The sequence below is a fragment of the Perna viridis genome, chromosome 13, assembly GCF_037379345.1.
Source record: "Perna viridis isolate PV_CMFRI_1.1 ecotype Kerala chromosome 13, ASM3737934v1, whole genome shotgun sequence".
NCBI classification, from domain to species: domain Eukaryota; kingdom Metazoa; phylum Mollusca; class Bivalvia; order Mytilida; family Mytilidae; genus Perna; species Perna viridis.
This window is the reverse complement of record NC_142457.1, coordinates 696,445-715,063: the sequence shown is the minus strand read 5'-3', so window position 1 is coordinate 715,063 and position 18,619 is coordinate 696,445. Positions and strand designations below refer to the sequence as shown.

The window sequence follows — 18,619 nt, the reverse complement described above, 5'->3', positions numbered from 1 at the left end:
TTTGCGGTCAGGTTTTCCGTATTATAGCCTGACAACCCCACCATGTAACACGCCAGGGGTACCCCATTCCACCACCTGGGCGCACACCCCAGTTGCTCTGTGAGCAGAGCGCCCTAGCCCCTGGCCAGGGTTCTGAGCACTATCTAGTCCCCTTTTACGACAAGCTTAGCGCTACTGCAGGCCTATTCTTTTGACACGCGGACCTTCACGGGTTTCTAAATAAATAAAATGTACATTTCGCTGAACGTACAAACACGATAGCACGATGTTTAAAAATTGTAGAAACAACTATTGGCCAACTCAGACCGCCGGAAAGTCGTCGCTAGTCTACTACATGTAAATACATACATGTACAAACCAATGAAATACATTTCAATATGTTCAATATGTTCAATACGTGCTTCAATAAGTAACATTTCAACTGCAGCATTATAACAAAATATAAGAAAGATGTAAAAAAAAATGTTTATACAAGAAGTACCTATCGAAAATAGAGGCCAAATCCATCAACGAGAGAATCTTCCATCTGCAGTACAATGATTGAAGCCTCAGTGTTGTAGGTATTTTGAACTTTGTAATACTGTAAATTTTGATAAATGAATACCCTCTGAGACATAACGAATGCTGGTTGTCAACTATCTACCTGTACCAATAATGCTTAAAATTTCATCCTCTTACGTCATATCAGCCTCAAATAATAATTTTTATCCGGGGGTCGACTTTTCCGGTTTTATGTCTGTGTGTAGTTCTTTCGTGTTGTACGTTGTGACTTTTGTAATTTTCAGACTCTGTTTTGTCCCTTCATTTGTTCCGTTGCTATGGCTACTACCTGACACCTAACTTACCGATTTGTTCACTGTATCACATTTTTCCTTTCCTCTTTCGTCTACCCTGGACATTTTTTGATTATCTGGTCATACCCCCATTTTTTTAGTTCAGTGCGAGTTGCTCGTTTACTTTAGTTTCTTTGTACGCGTTATTTTGGTTATTTCATTTTCTTTGTTGTGTGTGCCTGTTTTCTTTGTCTAGTCTTCATCCTTGGATAAGATATCCATTTTATTTTCGCTCGAATCTACATGCAGGTTCCCATGTTTACTCTTTCACAAGTTGCATCCGTACGTAATGTTTGGTGAATAACATCGGTATTTTACACGTACATGTTTGTTTAAAGCGAAAATTGCATTAAAATGACGTGTTACTGCCTAGTAAGTGATCGTGGAATACAAATAAAGCGTGCCCCCATGGATCCGAGTGGTCGTTCAACTTGGTTGGATCGTCGACTGAGTCGCACCAAAGACTTTGAAATTTTAATCACTGCTTATCCGCCTAGCACGTGGTTTAGGAGATAGAGTGACGACTTGTTGACTCTGAGTAAAAGTAATGTGTCAAACAGGGATGACATACCTACATGCGGGTTGTACCTTGTGTCAGCTAGGGCAATGCAGATCTGGCTCAGCTGTCGGACAGGTACGAAGCAAGGTATGTTCGGTTTGGCAAATATACATGAACTACCTGCTATTAAACGTAAAACAACAACTAATAAATCTATACAATAACATGTACTATTAGTTCCAAGTAAACGCAGAAGTATAAGCCCATTTGCTAAATCTCTCCATATAGTATAGGAATATACGGAGTTGCTTATCACCCGCCTGATACTTACTTAAGCATGTACTGATCTGAAACTCAATGATTGAATGACACAACGATAATCAATGTAGCATTGTCATTTTAAACCATAGAAAATAGAATAACATGTAAACGTACACTGCATTTTTGATACAGATCTCCGATGTTTCTAATTATAACAATGCATTAAGGGCGTAGCCGAACTGTGTCACCATGATGTAATGCCGGCATCGAATTGTGTCATCATGATACTAGGTCGTGTTGTCATTGACGAGGACATTCGGAATAACGATGACAGATTTCTTTTCCAGACATAAATAAATATTGTAAATGTATCTTTGCCCAGTCACATAATCTTTGTTACAAAACATAACCAGTGTAGATTAAACGTTGCTTATCAAAATGCTATGGATTAAAGAATGGTCGTAGTGTAAAATGGGTTTCTTTTATAATCAAATTACAACTTTAATTTTCTATGCCAACAAGATCGTCAAGTCAGCCTACCAGGTGTTGAACATCCGAAAGTAAGATTGTACATGTACATGTATATCCCACTGCAAGAAGGAAAAATAACAATAACGTTTCAATTTTTTTTCTAAAATCAAAATGAAAATAAGGTCATATAGCAATTAAGTATTTGAAGTATATGAACACACAATATACATATAAGATGGGCGCATCGCAATCAGTGTCGATCTAGTGACATAACGTTTGTCCTTTACTCCCATAAGGGGACACAAAACGCTCATTGCAGCTGCCTTTTTTAGTTTCCTTGTATCTCTCGTTAGCAAGTGCGTAGATGTCTCTCGGATAGTGAAGCAGGTACTAATTAGCATAGCTATATCATCTGGTGTCAGATAAGTTAATAGATATTAATAGAAATCCCACTGGAACAGTGAGGCCATTTTGTTTATATCAAGTGTTTCTTTCCTTCGTCGAGATCCGTAAATGGTACCGGATTGTGAGATATGAAAGTGCTAATGAGTTTTGTTAGAACTTATTTTCTCTACAGCTACAAATGTATCTGGTTCTGGTCAACTTGCATGATTAAAGTAGTGAGAAAAAAACATGCACGTCATCGACACTTTGTCGTGAAATATTAGTTCTGACCCAAATCCACAATCAAAGCGGTTCTATTACATGTTATACATTATATGCAGTTAAAATTACACTAAATTTGGCATATATACAATGTAACCGTGTCTAAAACCGGTCTAAATCGAACCCTGAATAATAAAATACCTGTCCAAACCAGACATTTTTTAAAGTCCCTTAATTCATATCAATTTATATGTACACATGTTAATTTACACATAATATGAGCCTTGGTAAACCGAAAAGTCCAAAAGACGTTCAGCACAGACGTGTTTCAATGTAAAATCTAGATGAACAGTACAATTTGAAAAAATTTAGGAAATATTTAGTATATACAAGATATGCTTTGCAATGTCTTATCCTTTGTCTTGTTCATAAATGCATTTTAATCCCGCCGCATTTTTGCGCGTGTCCCAAGTCAGAAATATTTGGTCGCTGTATGTCTTGTTTCGTTTCCAAGTTTTATAATTAGTTTTTTATTTTAGTATTTAGGGGCAACTCTTTCTCTGTACCTGTGTATATTTTACACCTCGTTATAATACATGTATACATGTAAGTTCATACATGTCTTATAGGTCTTTGATTTTGTGCTAATTGAAATAGAAATGTAGCCTTTTGAAGTAAAAATAGTATTTCATGAAAAGAAAATAGACTTATTATATTTGACTTTTGAGCACGATTTATTGCAAAATTACACAGTGGTAGTATTATCCTGGTTTGAAGATTTTTTACAAATACTTTCTCAACAAAGAAATTATGTTCGTTTTCGTTTTAATAAACCAAAATGTATTTTTGCACACAGTTTTGAACGGTTTTTATGTGTAATCATTTTTTGTTTATTTCATCTGATCCTGCAAACCCTCCTCTTTTTTATTCGGATATTTATATTTTTATATCAATAAACACAAAAAAGATGTTTTTAACGGAAATTGTGTGGCTTAGCTTCAATAAAAAATTAGAGTCGAACTAAACAAAAATATAGGTGTGACATGCACGATTTCAATCTGAAAGTTGCAAGAAGCGCTTATTAATAATATGACACACCAATGTTTAAATAAAAAAAGAAGGGTTGCAGGGTCAAAAGAAAATCGTACTGCGTTTAAACTATCTTAGTTTTCCTGTTTTAGAATGTCTAATTTCTGTTTAGCATATTTTCGTGTTTCCATGTAAAACATATAACCTACCATCTGTTAATCTGTACTTATATCTCCCCTTTTCCGAACTTGTTTGCCCAGTTTACATGTATCTGTCGGTCTGTCACCTATTTAAAGTGCATCTCCTCGGAAATTACTGCAACAAATTTCATGAAATTGTGTATGTAGTTACATATATATTGTAGGAAATGATATGAACGAAAATGCAACTGTACAAATTATTAGGAATTTACGATCCGCTGAGTTTTGTGGGAGTTACCCCCCTTTGAACTTTTTGAACGTCTGGACACATTCTGTACGTCTTTTTTATGCAAAAACAAAATTTAATGAATGGTTCAGATGTACATTGTATATACATGTGGTACTACAATACATTTCATTGTAATCGTAAAACAAATGAATGAGACAAATCTACTGATCAACAGAATAGTATACCCAGTGATGGATGGATCGAGATTGTCAAGTTCCATGTAGGTTTTTACTAAATTGAATTAACGGGCGAGCGAAGTGAGGCAAGGATTGCTATTGCTTTTTTTTCTTTGGGGAGATGTGGAGTGTTTGTAAGAAATCGAGATCCTGTAAACAATATGTTTCCAATCTTAACATTCCCGGTGCCTTCCTTTGGATTCTGACAGTTCATCTGTAATAATATACAGATTATTAAGGGTTTTCTGTTTCACGCCTCAGTTCAGGGTCAAAGAAACTCATTTCCAAGATATTTACTTAAACATATTATTGATTATTTTTGGAGTAGTGTATTTATTGTGTATTTCTATCTCGCTGCGATTTATGAACTTATTAATTGCTAACTATGTGAGGAATACCTTAGAACTATTACACGTATGTCATGTTACTTTTGTAGAATTATCTAGTATTTAAAAAGAGAAACCCGAGCCTAAATTCAAAGATTAAGTTCGTCAGAATGATTCAAGCTGATCGTGTTAATATTTTGTAAATAATATAAAAAAAATAACACACACACAAAATCAGTCGGAATGAAAACGATTAAAGTGGACTATAATGTGTACAGTACATGCAACGGGTTTGAGTGGACAGCCACGGGCCATGGAGTACATGTAGACCAATTATGTTTTGCAACAAAACAAAATTGCTGTACACGCATTCCAGCACACGTATAAAGGAATCTGACGACAATATCCTTTATTGCATTATCACCATCAAATTACATTACTGATCTAATTATTCCGTTCAACAACCTCTAACTGTGAAACGAATGACATTTTGCTGAGATTGCAGATTCCGTTACTTATTAGATTAATGCCATTAAAGGATCGTTATTCTCGTTGGTACAACCAATTGACCGCGCCGTGCTACTTTTCATTAGCATTGAACAACAGAGGTGACTATATAATAAAAAAATCTCAATTTTAGATTTTCTTCATATCTTTGATTTTTTCCTCAAATATACCATTTCAAGTGATTTAGTTTGTCGAAATTCGAGTAAACCTCATTTTGAGATTCTTTTTTTTATCATAAAAAAATGTCAAGTTAAGAATTTCATCAAGTGCTGTGTTTTTCTTCAAATCTTCAATTCCAAGCGATCTGACTGGTCGAAATTTGAATTAAGGAGGGTATTTGAGGAAATCTCAGTTTGAGATGTTTTAATAAACTAGACCCTGATTGGTCAAAATTTCAGTAGAGGAAAAATATTAGAGATTCTTCATAAAACCGGACTTACACTAACATTTAAAGAAATGTTTGGGAAAAGTCGCGTCAGAAGTAGCGAAAATAAAATTATGCTGATGAAAAACTGAAGAAACTTGCAGGAGAAGATTGGAAAACATAAAAATATCGTTTATTTTCTTTTAGTTCCATCCACACGAACTTATAATAACTCTCTAGATGCTCATCGTACATTACAAAACGGGGGCATTTTTTTTGTATGCAGAAAATTAAAAGGGGTCCTTTGTCAAACCTATTAGTGTCTCAACACCTAGGAAATCTATGTATGTGGATATTTATCGGAAGGGGTAAGTGTTTTTACATTTTTCTTGGGTGTAACATCTCTCTATATAGTCCAATTTTGAAATGAAAACCTTCGTTTTCTCCATGTTCAAAAATCTGTGTTGTCATCAAGCGAAGAAAAGGAGATAAGGCTGTTTTCTAAGCGGTTTAGTCTTTGTCAGATCTCTCTGCTGTCCTTGCTTCGTCTGTAAAATACGCCCAGTTTAAACAGCTCCTATAAGTATTTCAAGTCCATGCTGTGGCCTGTCCTGTCTAATATCCGGTTTCCACATAATATAATGACAATTGGTATGGTGAATAAGTCAACAAGACCAAAGCTCACCCGAGATATCAGCTCAAGGCCACTCATTGGTCTTCAACCCTCACGTCACAGGGCAGGCTGCAGCTGGCCCCAGAACAGCATTATACTCAGGTACAGCGAAACAGTTGCCCCTTTAAACTCTTGAAAAAATGTTGTTGATGAATTCTGGAGGCACATATATTAATGTATTCGTTTTCCTTTTAAGTCATTCCTTTATTAATTGTCCAGCAACAAATCGCACAGACAGACAAAAGTAATTCAAACGCATCTCTCCTTGTTTATTTTAAAGGTAAAAAAACTCAAGTGACCCTTCTGCACTTACAATGTAACAACGTCCAAAATGGAATTCAGTTTACCATGCATTTTGACCTTTATTCAAAGAACGTGTGTTTTTCCCATTTGCTCTACACATTGACAGCGGTGTTTTCCCGCCTTGTTCGTGCCCAGCACTTACAACTGAGACCGTGGTATATAAAAGAGTTCGGGTCGACAGGTTACTCGCACTTGGAGGTATAGGACCCAGTCGGACTACAAGGTAAGATTTTCCTTAAAAAGAAATTGCAAAAAATTAAAAAAAAAATGCATTTCAATGTGTTGCTAAAGCCCTGACAATTTTATCGACACCGTTTTTGAACACAGTTTAATCTAGGTCGAATATCACAAGGTTGAAAAACAAGGTTGACACCGAAAATAGAATATTACAAAAGATATACATGTAGACGTAGACAGTTCCCATTATACGTTATGTTTATAACATTAACAATTAAACTGAGTATATCTTCGGATTCTTGTTTAATTTGTATTATTCGCGTTCACCCGACAGTGTAACTTAACATTTTAAACATAAAGTTTGAACTCTAGTGTATATCCGCAGTATTATCAACCAATTAATGAGTATTATAATGGATTCAACCCTAACCCTAACCCTAACACCAATCTATCAAAATAAAACTAAATAATAAATAATTCTAAGCACTGGAGAGTATCGTGAGTATAATTAACAGTAAATTCTAACCACTGGAGAGTATCGTGAGTATAATTAACAGTAAATAGCAAGTATACAGAAATGTGTGTCCTAAAACTAAAATACCATGCGCTGGCCGTAACCTTTCAATAAACACATGTAATTAAAATATTGTGAAAAATACAGTATCCACGCTACCATAAATATTTATCTATTTTAATCTGATTCTTTACATATTAAATAGTATTATACTCAGTTCATGCGAGGTCAGCTAAATTTAACATATTATATACATGTACATTATGTCATTCAATTATACATGTATATAGAGAATAAGATTTGACTTATATTTTTTTTTTCAAAATTACGTTTCCAACGTTTTCATGCATTTTTTTAAAGAGTAATCAAGGGAACCAAGGTTATAGCGGTAATCAAAAGATTGTAAACCAGGTACAAAGACCAGACACGGAAAACAGACATACACGACAAAGAACATAAAGTAACTAAAATCATACATACAAAGTAACAAAAGTGAATGAGCAACTCTGACTCCACTAAAAACTGGGAGCATGGACCAGGTGCACCGGTAGGGTAAGCGTCCTCTGCTTTTCTAGAAACACCCGCCGAGTTATGGATACACCATAACAATCCAGAAGCCTATTTGTTAGAGTTCTAGCGCGATACGAAAGGTCTGCGTAGTTTCGGCAAGCTCTGGCATAACGTATGAGTTGTGATATGAACACTCCATACGCAGGTGCCGAAGGGATGTTTCCACAGATAAAAGGAAAGTTGACAATTCTGAATGAAAAGTCATCACCTTTGTCGTAAAGGTTGGTCAATAGTTTTCCTTTACCATCGATTTGTAAGTGTAGGTCAAGATATGAGGCTGACTTTACAGTGTCTGTAGTATCCTTTATCTCAAGTTCTTTTGGGTAGATGCGATGTATCAAATCCCCGAAATTAGGATTGTTTAAGATAATACGTCATCTATATAGCGGAAGCTGAGATTGAAGGATCTAGCCAAACGATATTCTTTCTTTCTGATCAGCTATAAAGTCAGCCTCATAAGATTCGTTTCGATAATGGTTAAATCTCCCGTAACGACGTGACCAGAAGGACAATATTTGAATGGAGAGGTTTTGCAAGAACAGTCAAGTGGTTTAGCCTTAAAGTCCTCAATTTCGAGGTTCTGCAATAGCCTTTTATGATTGAAAATTTTGGATGCAATGGGTGAAGTATAGGAATATGAAATATTTGGTATGGATTTGTCCTTGAAATATTTGGGAAATTTGTTGGTAACTTTTTTGTGATGGAGGATGTTAGCCAAATTAATTGCATCTATACCTTTGTTGACAAACGGTAGTGGAAGAAATGATCGTTTTTCTTCATCTTGACTTTTCACACAAACTGGTTTAAAGGATCTGTGGAAACCAATATTCAAAATGATGGAAACAAGTCTGTATAATGATGAGGTGGGGTCAGAAACAGGAGTGTCAAGACGTATTTTGTAAAGGGAGTGTAGTGGAGTGATAGGTATAGCATAAAGTTTAGTTCTAATGTGATGAAGTCCAAGACGTGTTTGTATGAAAGGAAGGAGACCATTTATGGAGACATCATGTAACATAGGTGACGTATAGTGGCGATGGTCATGACTCCTTTCCCGTCTTGGATTTTTGTCAAATAAATTCATCACATTTATGCTATTGTTATATTGGCTTGAAAGGTTTCCTATACTTTTGATGTTGTCATTGCATCCGTAAGGTATTGCAGTACCTAGTATGCCTATCCAGTACTCCACTTTTTCCCTACGATAGTTTTTACTTAGAACGGGACTGTTCGTGGGATGGTAATTTTTTTCTAAAATACGAACTTTCATGGAGAGGATTGAATGATCTTGTTGATTAAAGTGTTGATAAACTGTCGGGAATTTGGTGGTGTTAATTCCCGAACGATGACCGCACATTCTTTTATTTAATCGTTCTTGCGTTTCTCCGACAAATACTAAACCACGTAAGTTGCACATAAGTTTGTTGATTTGCAAGTTTTTAGAGCATGTTAGCAGAAACATAGGTTTTTGTTTTTGTCTTTGCCTGGGCGCCTATATACATTCTACTTTGAATGCTTGTTTGGTTTCTAGCTTAAAGGTAAACTTGTGGAGACGATCCCTTTCAGATATGTTTTGTTATGTTCTGAAATACTTTGTACTTCTTTTTTTATTCTTCTAAATAAATATGTTTAAACGTATAGAAAAAACTTCATTTTTTAATCATTTATACAGTGAACTGAAATATCCACAAAAAATTCCGTTCCCGTCAAAATGCAGCCTGACGACGGTATGAATTTTGGGAAAACCGATATTACATAATTTTTATGAGGCTGCAAACCCTCGTAAGAATACAAACTTGCATCCATGCCTTCATTTATTTATTTATTTTCAAAATTAAGTAATAATATGTAATCATCTGTTTTCTTTGTAGATTTCCAGAATGTTAGGACTTTTCATACTAGGATTGGCCTTGGTAAGCCACTTAAATTCTTTTATTAGTATCATCTAGTTCTTAACGGCTTATTCAATTTACACTTCAAAACGTACGTACGTGTAAGCAATGTTACATTCTGCGTACTTAGTATCTACAGTGCTTTGCTTTACACGCCAGTGTACGTACAATGTATGAATTAAGCTAAAATCTAAAATTTTGTTTAATAAAAATCAAAGTATTGCGTTAGAAAGTATAGAGGCACTTCACGGGAAATTGTAATAATTTATTTTTATTTTCCGGTTTCTACCATTTTAAGCCTCCATTTCAAACGCATATTGAAATACAATATATTGACTGTAGTTTAAAGATATGATTATTTTAAGAAGCCCGGAAACCTCTGCTATATACATGAAGAAAAACGCCAATAAAAAAAATCAAATACTTTAGCACGTTTCAGTTAGATAAACCTTTTATTTTTCTATTTAAATTTTGCAAATGCAAGTCTTTGTTTATAGTACATACGACCGTAGTAGACATACATTGAAAGCATTCTTATTAGGCTCAACGTTATTTAAAAGACTTCATTTTGTTATCTTTATAGGTGAAAATGTCACTTTTTGAAAAATAGAATCTGAAAATTTGCAAAAAAGAATGTAATGCTAATAACGGATTTTACTTGGATTATAATGTATGCATCTTAAATTTATATCTAAAAGAAATAACCTGTAGACAGCCTTACATTTGTACACACCAACGAACTTTATATTTACCGTACAGTGGGTTATTGAGGGAAAGGCGAACAGCCTGTAACACCAACCCCTGCGTTTTACATATACCCTAAAAGAAGTTTGTTACTTGCATATTGGTAAAGCAATGGTACATGTATGAAACACTGAAAGTATGCGTTTAAGACGGACAGTCTGTAGTTTGTATTTTTTGCAGGTTGTGACCCACGCTGTCCCAGAAGGCTATATCTTGAAAGGTTAGAGTGTATATTGACGAATTGAACAAGAGATGCATTTATAGTGAAAGTCATGTGATGAAACTTCCATTTCCTTTTGTCGAACCTTGATTATACTATTTACCCAAAACAAAAGATTTCTCTGATGATACATGATGACGATGGATCACCTGACTGGGAAATATGGAGTTATCATTTTAATTAGGGAGATAGTTTCTAAGAGATCGACTTAGTTATTTGGATTTACTTTAAATCTGATATATGTATGATGTAATATTGAGCTATCATGATAAAATGTGCTGTGCTGGGTATATCGATACATTTTTAAATCAATAGCATTAGTTTTCTAAATTTCAGTTGAACAGGACTGCCGAACATACAACGCAGGTTCAGTAACAAAATCAGCTAGTGTAACTATCAAGTCTGATCCCCACGTGTTACCTGTGATGGAGCAACTGAGGTCAAGCTTAATTCCATCAACGAAACCTCATACGAGTCGACCTTGAAAATAGCCTACAGTACAAGCGACCCTGGTTATACTGCAGGGGATTGCATATTTAATGTAAGTTGTAAATTTGTAGATGGCCACTGCAGTCATGTTTCATGGCGCTTGAAACGTGTTATGATAATGAAAAATGAAGAAATGACCTTAAGTTGGAACTTCTATAATAACCGTTCTTATCGGATGTACATTAGCAAATTAATGTAATGCATGTTCCGATAAAAAGGATGTGCGATACGCTTCTCTTCTTTTTACACACGATATAGTTTTTAAAATATCGAAGTAAATCATTGAAAAAATGAATGTGTATCTTTACGTACAAATATACTACATGTATGCAATAGAGTGCAGACAGTGTATACATATACATGTAGATACATGTAGTGTTTACGTTCTAAATCTACTTAGGTTTCAAGCTAATCAATCCTAAGGCGAGTGTGCAACATAGTACCATAGCTTATAAATGGCCATTGCATCAAGAGTTAAATGAATCCAGGCTAGATTGATTGACTGATAGATTGTTAGGATTTTACGCCCAAGCAGCAATATTTTAGCTATATTCAGGCAATGAACGTGAAATGATAATGAAATGAAAAATGGGGTGGGACAAAAGGATAATGGGATCGACAAGTTTTGATTGCCACTGGAAATAGGGAGAGGTGGGTAGGTTTGGGCAATTTAGCCTCCTGTGGCGGAGCCCAAAGGTTCCTACTCCAATATAATACAACAGTAGGGTTCTTGAACGTGCGAGGAGCATGGCATCTTTCACAATACGTTGCACCACTATGATTTACGATAAGGTGTTCCGTATTATGGCTTGACGACCCAAGCATGTAACATGACTGGGACATCCCTTTCCACAAACTGGGGCACACAACCTTGTTACTCTTTGGGCTGAGCGCACAACCCCCCGGTAATGTTTCTGAGCAATATTTAAAAATATGTTAAGTCGCCTTTTACATGTAGCACAGGCTTAGTGCTGCTGTGGACCTACTCTGTTGACACCCGGACCCGCACGGAGCTAAACCAGGCTAGATAGCGCTGTTTTACATGCATCATGGATACTAGTAATTAACAACTTTTAACTGAGTTTTTATCTTCATTTCAGCAACAAAATGACAACTCTACACTGTACGCTGTCGAAATTGCCGTAGCTTGGGGATTGTATAATGACAGTTTGGTGGATGAGTACCAAACTTACGCTCTTACATGTACCTTGGGCGATTTCAACACTAGCACCAGTAATTTAAAAGAAATTGACAATACGTAAGTACCATTTTACATATATACAATATACATGAATAATATGTACGTTGGAGAATTTCAACACTGGCACTAATGTTTAGAAAGAAATTGTCAATGCATTAGCACCATAGTCATATACTTGTAACACGGATCACTTTCTTCTCCTGAGGTGGTCCGTTTATACATGTAACAGGGATCACTTTCTTCTCCTGAGGTGGCCCGTTTATACATGTAACACGGATCACTTCATTCTCCTGAGGTGGTCCGTTTACACATGTAACAGGGATCACTTTCTTCTCCTGAGGTGGCCCGTTTATACATGTAACACGGATCACTTCCTTCTCCTGAGGTGGTCCGTTTATACATGAAACAGGGATCACTTCCTTCTCCTGAGATGGTCCGTTTATACATGTAACAGGGATCACTTCCTTCACCTGAGATGATCCGTTTATACATGTAACACGGATCACTCTCTTCTCCTGTGGTGGTCCGTTTATACATGTAACAGGGATCACTTCCTTCACCTGAGATGATCCGTTTATACATGTAACACGGATCACTCTCTTCTCCTGTGGTGGTCCGTTTATACATGTAACAGGGATCACTCTCTTCTCCTGAGGTGGTCCGTTTATACATGTAACAGGGATCACTTTCTTCTCCTAAGGTGGTCCGTTTATACATGAAACAGGGATCACTTCCTTCTCCTGAGGTGGTCCGTTTATTCATGTAACAGGGACCACTTTCTTCTCCTGAGGGTGGTCCGTTTATACATGTAACACGGATGATTTTCTTCTCCTGAGGTGGTCCGTTTATACAAGTAACACGGATCACTTTCTTCTCCTGAGGTGGTCCGTTGAGTGCAAAATAGCTTTTTACGAGTCAATACGAATTTGTAAATCTTCATTGTACAATAATCTTGGCAATAATAAATCCTATTTTAATTCTGTGTAGATTGTAGAGTAAACTGTTTTTTTTTCTACTAAAATTAAGATTTATTTTAAACCCAAGCGGCACCCGTTTTCCCTCGTTACTAAAATGATTGGTGCCTTCTGTACGAGAAGTTAATCTGTGTACGTTTGATTGTTTTGTGGCCAAGTGGTCTACATACATTTGTATTTCCGTTATAATTTATCATTTTAGTGTCAATGTTTGGCCTTTTCCATATTGGTCCTGTAACATGCCTGAGTTATTAAAAATGGCCTTTACAGTCATCCGAGGCCATTATTAATACTAAGGACATATTACAGGATCAATATTGTTAAGGCGATGCATTGATACTATTATTTACAAACTTTATTTCAGGACATACACATGTAGTCAGAGTCCATTGTTAATACACATGATTTCACCTTAAGTTAAAATAAGTTCATATCTCGATGAATCAAATATATATTAAAAGTGATCGTGAAGGTTTTGTTGTCTTTTCCAATAATCCATCCCCCAAAAAAATCGTAAATTTGTAATGCATGGCTGTGATTTCTTTATGACCGATTGTGTGAATTATCGGTTCGTAAAGACCAGTTGTCGAAATTTTCGGTTCCTAAGGGATGGGCATTTCGATACGTATTGTAGTAAGTTGGTTAATAAATACTTGTATCAATTTAGATCGATCTTCGGCTTTGGATACAATTCCAAATCTGATTTTTTTAAAATGAAATTAGGTGTCATATATTTTCTTTCTACATTTTTATTATAGACTTGCTCCTATGAAAGTTCTCACCAACAATCTTGGTTCAGCTTATACAGGTGCCATAACAGTGAAGCTGTTGGATGTTCTCGGACAGGAAATAACCGACCTTAAAATTCCACAGGGGAAGAAAATGTTTATTGAAGTTAGTTCTGTTGGTAAGGATGAAGTTCAATGATTGGTTAATTGATTGATTGATTGTTGGGGTTTAACGCCCGAGCAGTAATATTTCAGCTATATTCAGGCGATGAACATGAAATGGATGATAAAATGAACATGAAATGATGATAATGAAATGAAAAAAAGGGATGGGACACAAGGAAAAAAGGGTTGACAAATTTTGATTGTCACAAGATAAAAGGGAGGGATGGGTAGGGTCGGGCAATTTAGCCTCCTGTGTCGGAGCGCAAAGGTTCCTATTCTTATCGAATACCACAGCAGGGTTCTTTAACGTGCGAGGAATGTGGCATCTTTCCCAACACGGTGCACCACTATGGCTTGCGGTCAGGTTTTCCGTATTATAGCCTGACAACCCCACCATGTAACACGCCAGGGATACCCCATTCCACCACCTGGGGCACACATCCTAGTTGCTCTGTGGGCAGAACGCCTAGCCCCCGGCTAGGTTTCTGAGCATTATTTAGTCGCCTTTTACAAGCTTAGCGCTGCTGCAGACCTATTCTTTTGACACCCGGACCTGCACGGGGCAGAATGTCTTCCTTTATTATCGTCATTCAACAAGGATTAGGGGGGGGGGTCATTATTGCTATTACGTTTAATATATAATAGGAACCATTGTTACTCTTCCTAAAAAATTGGTTCAATGATTAATTTAGTACGATAATAATGCTGGACATTGTACATGTATGTATCGTTACGGTGTATCAATCTGCACCTGTACATGTGTATCGGTAAGGTGTAGCCATTTGCACCATGCAAACTGATTTGTTCAACGTGTCATACATGTAGTTTACCTTTCATCGTTTGTCTACCCTGAACTTGACTTCATAAGCAACTCGGCGGATGTTTCTAGAAAAGCAGGATTCTTACCCTACCGGTGCACCTGGTTCATAATCCCAGTTTTTTTAATGTAGTACGGGTTGCTCTTCAGTTTTTTTTTTTGCTTTGAATAATTATGTATTTTATTTATTATGTTTTTGTTGTGTGTGCCTGTTTTTCCTGTTTGACCTCTGTCACTGGAATACGTTATTTTATTTCCACTATAATCTTGGTTCTCTTTATTACATGTACTCAGCCTGATAATGAGACATTTTTGGAAGCTTGCAAACTAGATGTAGCGTGTTCTAGTTCAAAATGGAAGCAAGGGTTTATTCAGTGGCGGATCCAGGGGGTGCAGGGTGTTTGCATCCCTCTTTTTTATTTAAACATTTCTTACTTTCATGCGTGAAAATAACAAAAAAGGATAAAGTCCTACCCCCTTTTTGAGGAATCCTTGCTGGCACCCCTCCTTTCCAAAGTGTGTGGATCCGCCCCAGTAATTTACAACTGGATTAGTTTGGAGGAACTTCATTTGTACAATCATGTAGATACATTTAAAACTTACAAGTGATTTTAAGATTTTAAAGCCACAAGTTGTGAGGAAACGATTAATTGTAATATATGAGAATTCCTAGTTTGATTTCATTAACAATTGGTACATTGGTGTTCCTAGGTTGGTACATTGGTGTAACCGTTCCTTGTGTGGTACATTGGTGTTCCTAGGTTGGTACATTGGTGTAACAGTTCCTTGTGTGGTACATTGGTGTTCCTATTAGTGTTAGATCTGCATCTACTTGTAAACTGATTTTTGAACGATTTTGTTTCATTTACCCAACTTACATGTAGATAAGTTGTAGTTAATCACCTGAATATTCTAACAGCCTTTACAATACTTACTTATGTAGGCACACAAAAATAGTAATAATATATATGAAGTAAAAGAAAATAATAGAAAAGTTTATTGTTTATTGAGAAAACTTTGAAAATATTTCTCAGAGTTCCTATGTACTATAGAATTGGATCTGCAATAAAAAAGAGATAATATTTATTTTATTATAAATTGTACATGTATTTGTCAAAATTTATTAAAGTTCGCAGTATTACAAATTTCAAAATACCTCAAGACGAAGGCTTGATTCCTTGTATTGCGCATGGTAGAACCTCTCATTGATGGATTTGGCTTCCTATTTCGATAGTTTTTGCTTTTAGTACTTGTATACAATATTTTTTTGGATTAAGATCTTCCTATACATTTGATTATAATGCTGCTGATAAGAGGTTACTCCTTGAAACACGTGTACAGAATATCGAAATTTTCAACATGTATGATTGTTATTTTTTTAGGCAGCGGGTCAGGAGTTATTCCACATAATTGCTTTGCCGAGACATCAACTGGAGACAACAGATATGATGTACTGGTAGCTGGGTAAGATGATACATTGCATGTTCTCGAAACGTTTTAAGAATAGAAAAAAGTAAATTTGGTTGAAATGAAATTGGAAAAGTCAACTAGACCAGATATGCATGTGGGGGCAACTGTTTTGCTGTTCGTGTTTAATGTTGTGAGGCCAGCTGCAGCTTGTACTGTGATGTGAGGAATTCTACGTCGTTCATTGAAGATCCATGCAGCTGACATCTTTCGTCTGTTTTGGTTTGCCTCTTAGAATAATTTTCCTTATACTTAAAAAGGAGCATGAAACATAGTTAAGTTATGATTGATGTCGTTAGTTGTTCTATCAACGTTTCCAATGATTCCAAAACCTCCTGAAAACAGTTGTTACATGAGGTTGGTATGAAAATGAATCCATGGAATGTTTTTATTTGTAGATGTGGGGATGGAGATATCTTTAGCAGATCTGAAGGATTCACCACTGATGGTCTGACGGTCAAGAGCCCGATGTTTAGAGCTTTCCAGTTAAGGGCATTTACTGGCAACATTCACCAAATTTCCTTCACCTGTGAAGTAACAATGTGTTCAGAGCCATGTGAGTTAATACTTTTAACTTTTACATGCAGCTAATATATACTTTCTGTAGGTATTTGAACTCGTTAAAGTTGTCTTGTCATACAAACAACTTTTGATTCCAATTTGAGTCATGACATATACAGTGTACATCAGTATCTTTGGTTGTGACATTTATGTTGTAACAAAAAAGCGACTGAAGTAAGCTTAGTATTCAATCCAAAAATTTAAGTTTATATTTTTGTTTCATTTCAGTCTTCTTGTGGTCTCCGAGGGAAACGTTCGATCGACTCAGGTCTGTTTATTACCAATAATATTTTTAAATAAGAAGGAAAGGTACAAGCATAAACTGTACATGTAATAAATGATAAATATGTGTGTTATAGAAAGCCTTTATCGTCTCCCTTATATATCTGGGATACAGCTAGGTTTCTATAAATATGTGTATTATGGAAAGCCTTTATCGTCTCCCTTATATATCTGGGACACAGCTAGGTTTCTGTAAATATGTGTGTTAAGGAAATCGTTTATAGTCTCCCTTATATATCTGGGGCACAGCTAGGTTTCTATAAAAATGTGTGTTGAGGAAAGCCTTTATCGTCTCCCATATATATCTGGGACACAGCTAGGTTTCTATAAATATGTGTGTTAAGGAAAGCCTTTATCGTCTCCCTTATATATCTGGGATACAGCTAGGTTTCTATAAATATGTGTGTTATAGAAAGCCTTTATCGTCTCCCTTATATATCTGGGACACAGCTAGGTTTCTATAAATATGTGTGTTATAGAAAGCCTTTATCGTCTCCCTTATATATCTGGGACACAGCTAGGTTTCTATAAATATATGTGTTAAGAAAAGCCTTTATCGTCTCCCTTGTATATCTGGGATACCTAGGTCTCTTATAGGTTTTACAATAGTTCATTGTCAAGTCCTCTGCCAACATTTTTTTAATTCGATATCGTAAAGTAAAGTAAACTTTGATTCTGTCTACATGCACCATATTTTTATGTAATGTTAGTCCTTTTTTGTATAAAGATCTGCCGTTAGGAGAAAACCATATTCATCTCCCATTTATATTCATCAGACCAAGAACGATAACTCCTTAGACAAAAATATTTCAGAGTATATAACTTTATAATTTAGTCAAAATTCAATGTTAATGTACCAACTCCTGTGTGATATTTACATTTTGTATAAAGATGTCGAGATAAAAATCCAACATTAAATATTACACGTGTATGTGTTATTTTTCCAGAGGACAGAATACTTATCCGTTCACCAATGAAGTACGTTATTGAAGACAAAACCGAAGAAGCAAAGCAAGAAATCCGTGGAGTGAAAGTAGAAAACCAACTGAAAGTTTCAGAAGTGAAGATTCTCGGAGTGGGGTCCGTAGCTCTTTTTGCTATTTTGTCAGCTGTTGTCGCCGTCGTTAAAGTGGAACAGAGAAGAAGCCAGGAAAAAAGGCGTCGTGACCCGTCTGCGTAATTTTGACAAGAAACTGTAAGACTGAACTGGTTTATACATCAAATGTGCCTTGAATGTTCTGTTGCGTCACCTGTGGTGTCAAGGGTTAATTAACTTTTTATCCATTGCTATTGTGTCTTGTCAATTTTCTTTGTTTGGAGTGTTAATAAATATCAAAAAAACAC

At 35.9% G+C, this 18,619-nt stretch overlaps 1 protein-coding gene and 1 long non-coding RNA gene across 4 annotated transcripts; both read left to right on the top strand.

Moving 5' to 3' along the window:
* The first annotated feature begins 6,483 nt into the window (after positions 1-6,483).
* LOC148599153 (uncharacterized) lies at positions 6,484-11,076 on the top strand. 3 transcript variants are annotated; one of them, XR_015918089.1, is made up of 4 exons: positions 6,484-6,700; positions 9,607-9,648; positions 10,552-10,591; positions 10,928-11,076. It is a non-coding gene; the product is annotated as an uncharacterized LOC148599153 (long non-coding RNA). The 3 variants fall into 3 exon arrangements; XR_015918090.1 differs by lacking the exon at positions 6,484-6,700 and adding an exon at positions 6,709-7,194; XR_015918088.1 differs by lacking the exon at positions 6,484-6,700 and having other exon boundaries at positions 6,712-9,648.
* LOC148599152 (vitelline envelope sperm lysin receptor-like) lies at positions 11,000-18,619 on the top strand. The gene is made up of 7 exons (XM_088558973.1): positions 11,000-11,132; positions 12,181-12,338; positions 14,014-14,162; positions 16,348-16,429; positions 16,831-16,988; positions 17,222-17,261; positions 18,223-18,619. Exons 3-7 carry the CDS (start codon positions 14,024-14,026, stop codon positions 18,263-18,265), a joined length of 462 nt encoding a protein of 153 aa, XP_088415099.1. The 5' UTR covers positions 11,000-11,132; positions 12,181-12,338; positions 14,014-14,023; the 3' UTR covers positions 18,266-18,619.

Excerpts from the sequence above, each read along its gene's own strand:
- LOC148599152 (XM_088558973.1), top strand. The coding sequence starts at position 14,024 with ATGAAAGTTCTCACCAACAATCTTGGTTCAGCTTATACAGGTGCCATA. Across the intron at positions 16,989-17,221 it reads AACAATGTGTTCAGAGCCAT|TCTTCTTGTGGTCTCCGAGG; the intron begins GTGAGTTAATAC and ends GTTTCATTTCAG. Across the intron at positions 17,262-18,222 it reads GAAACGTTCGATCGACTCAG|AGGACAGAATACTTATCCGT; the intron begins GTCTGTTTATTA and ends TTATTTTTCCAG.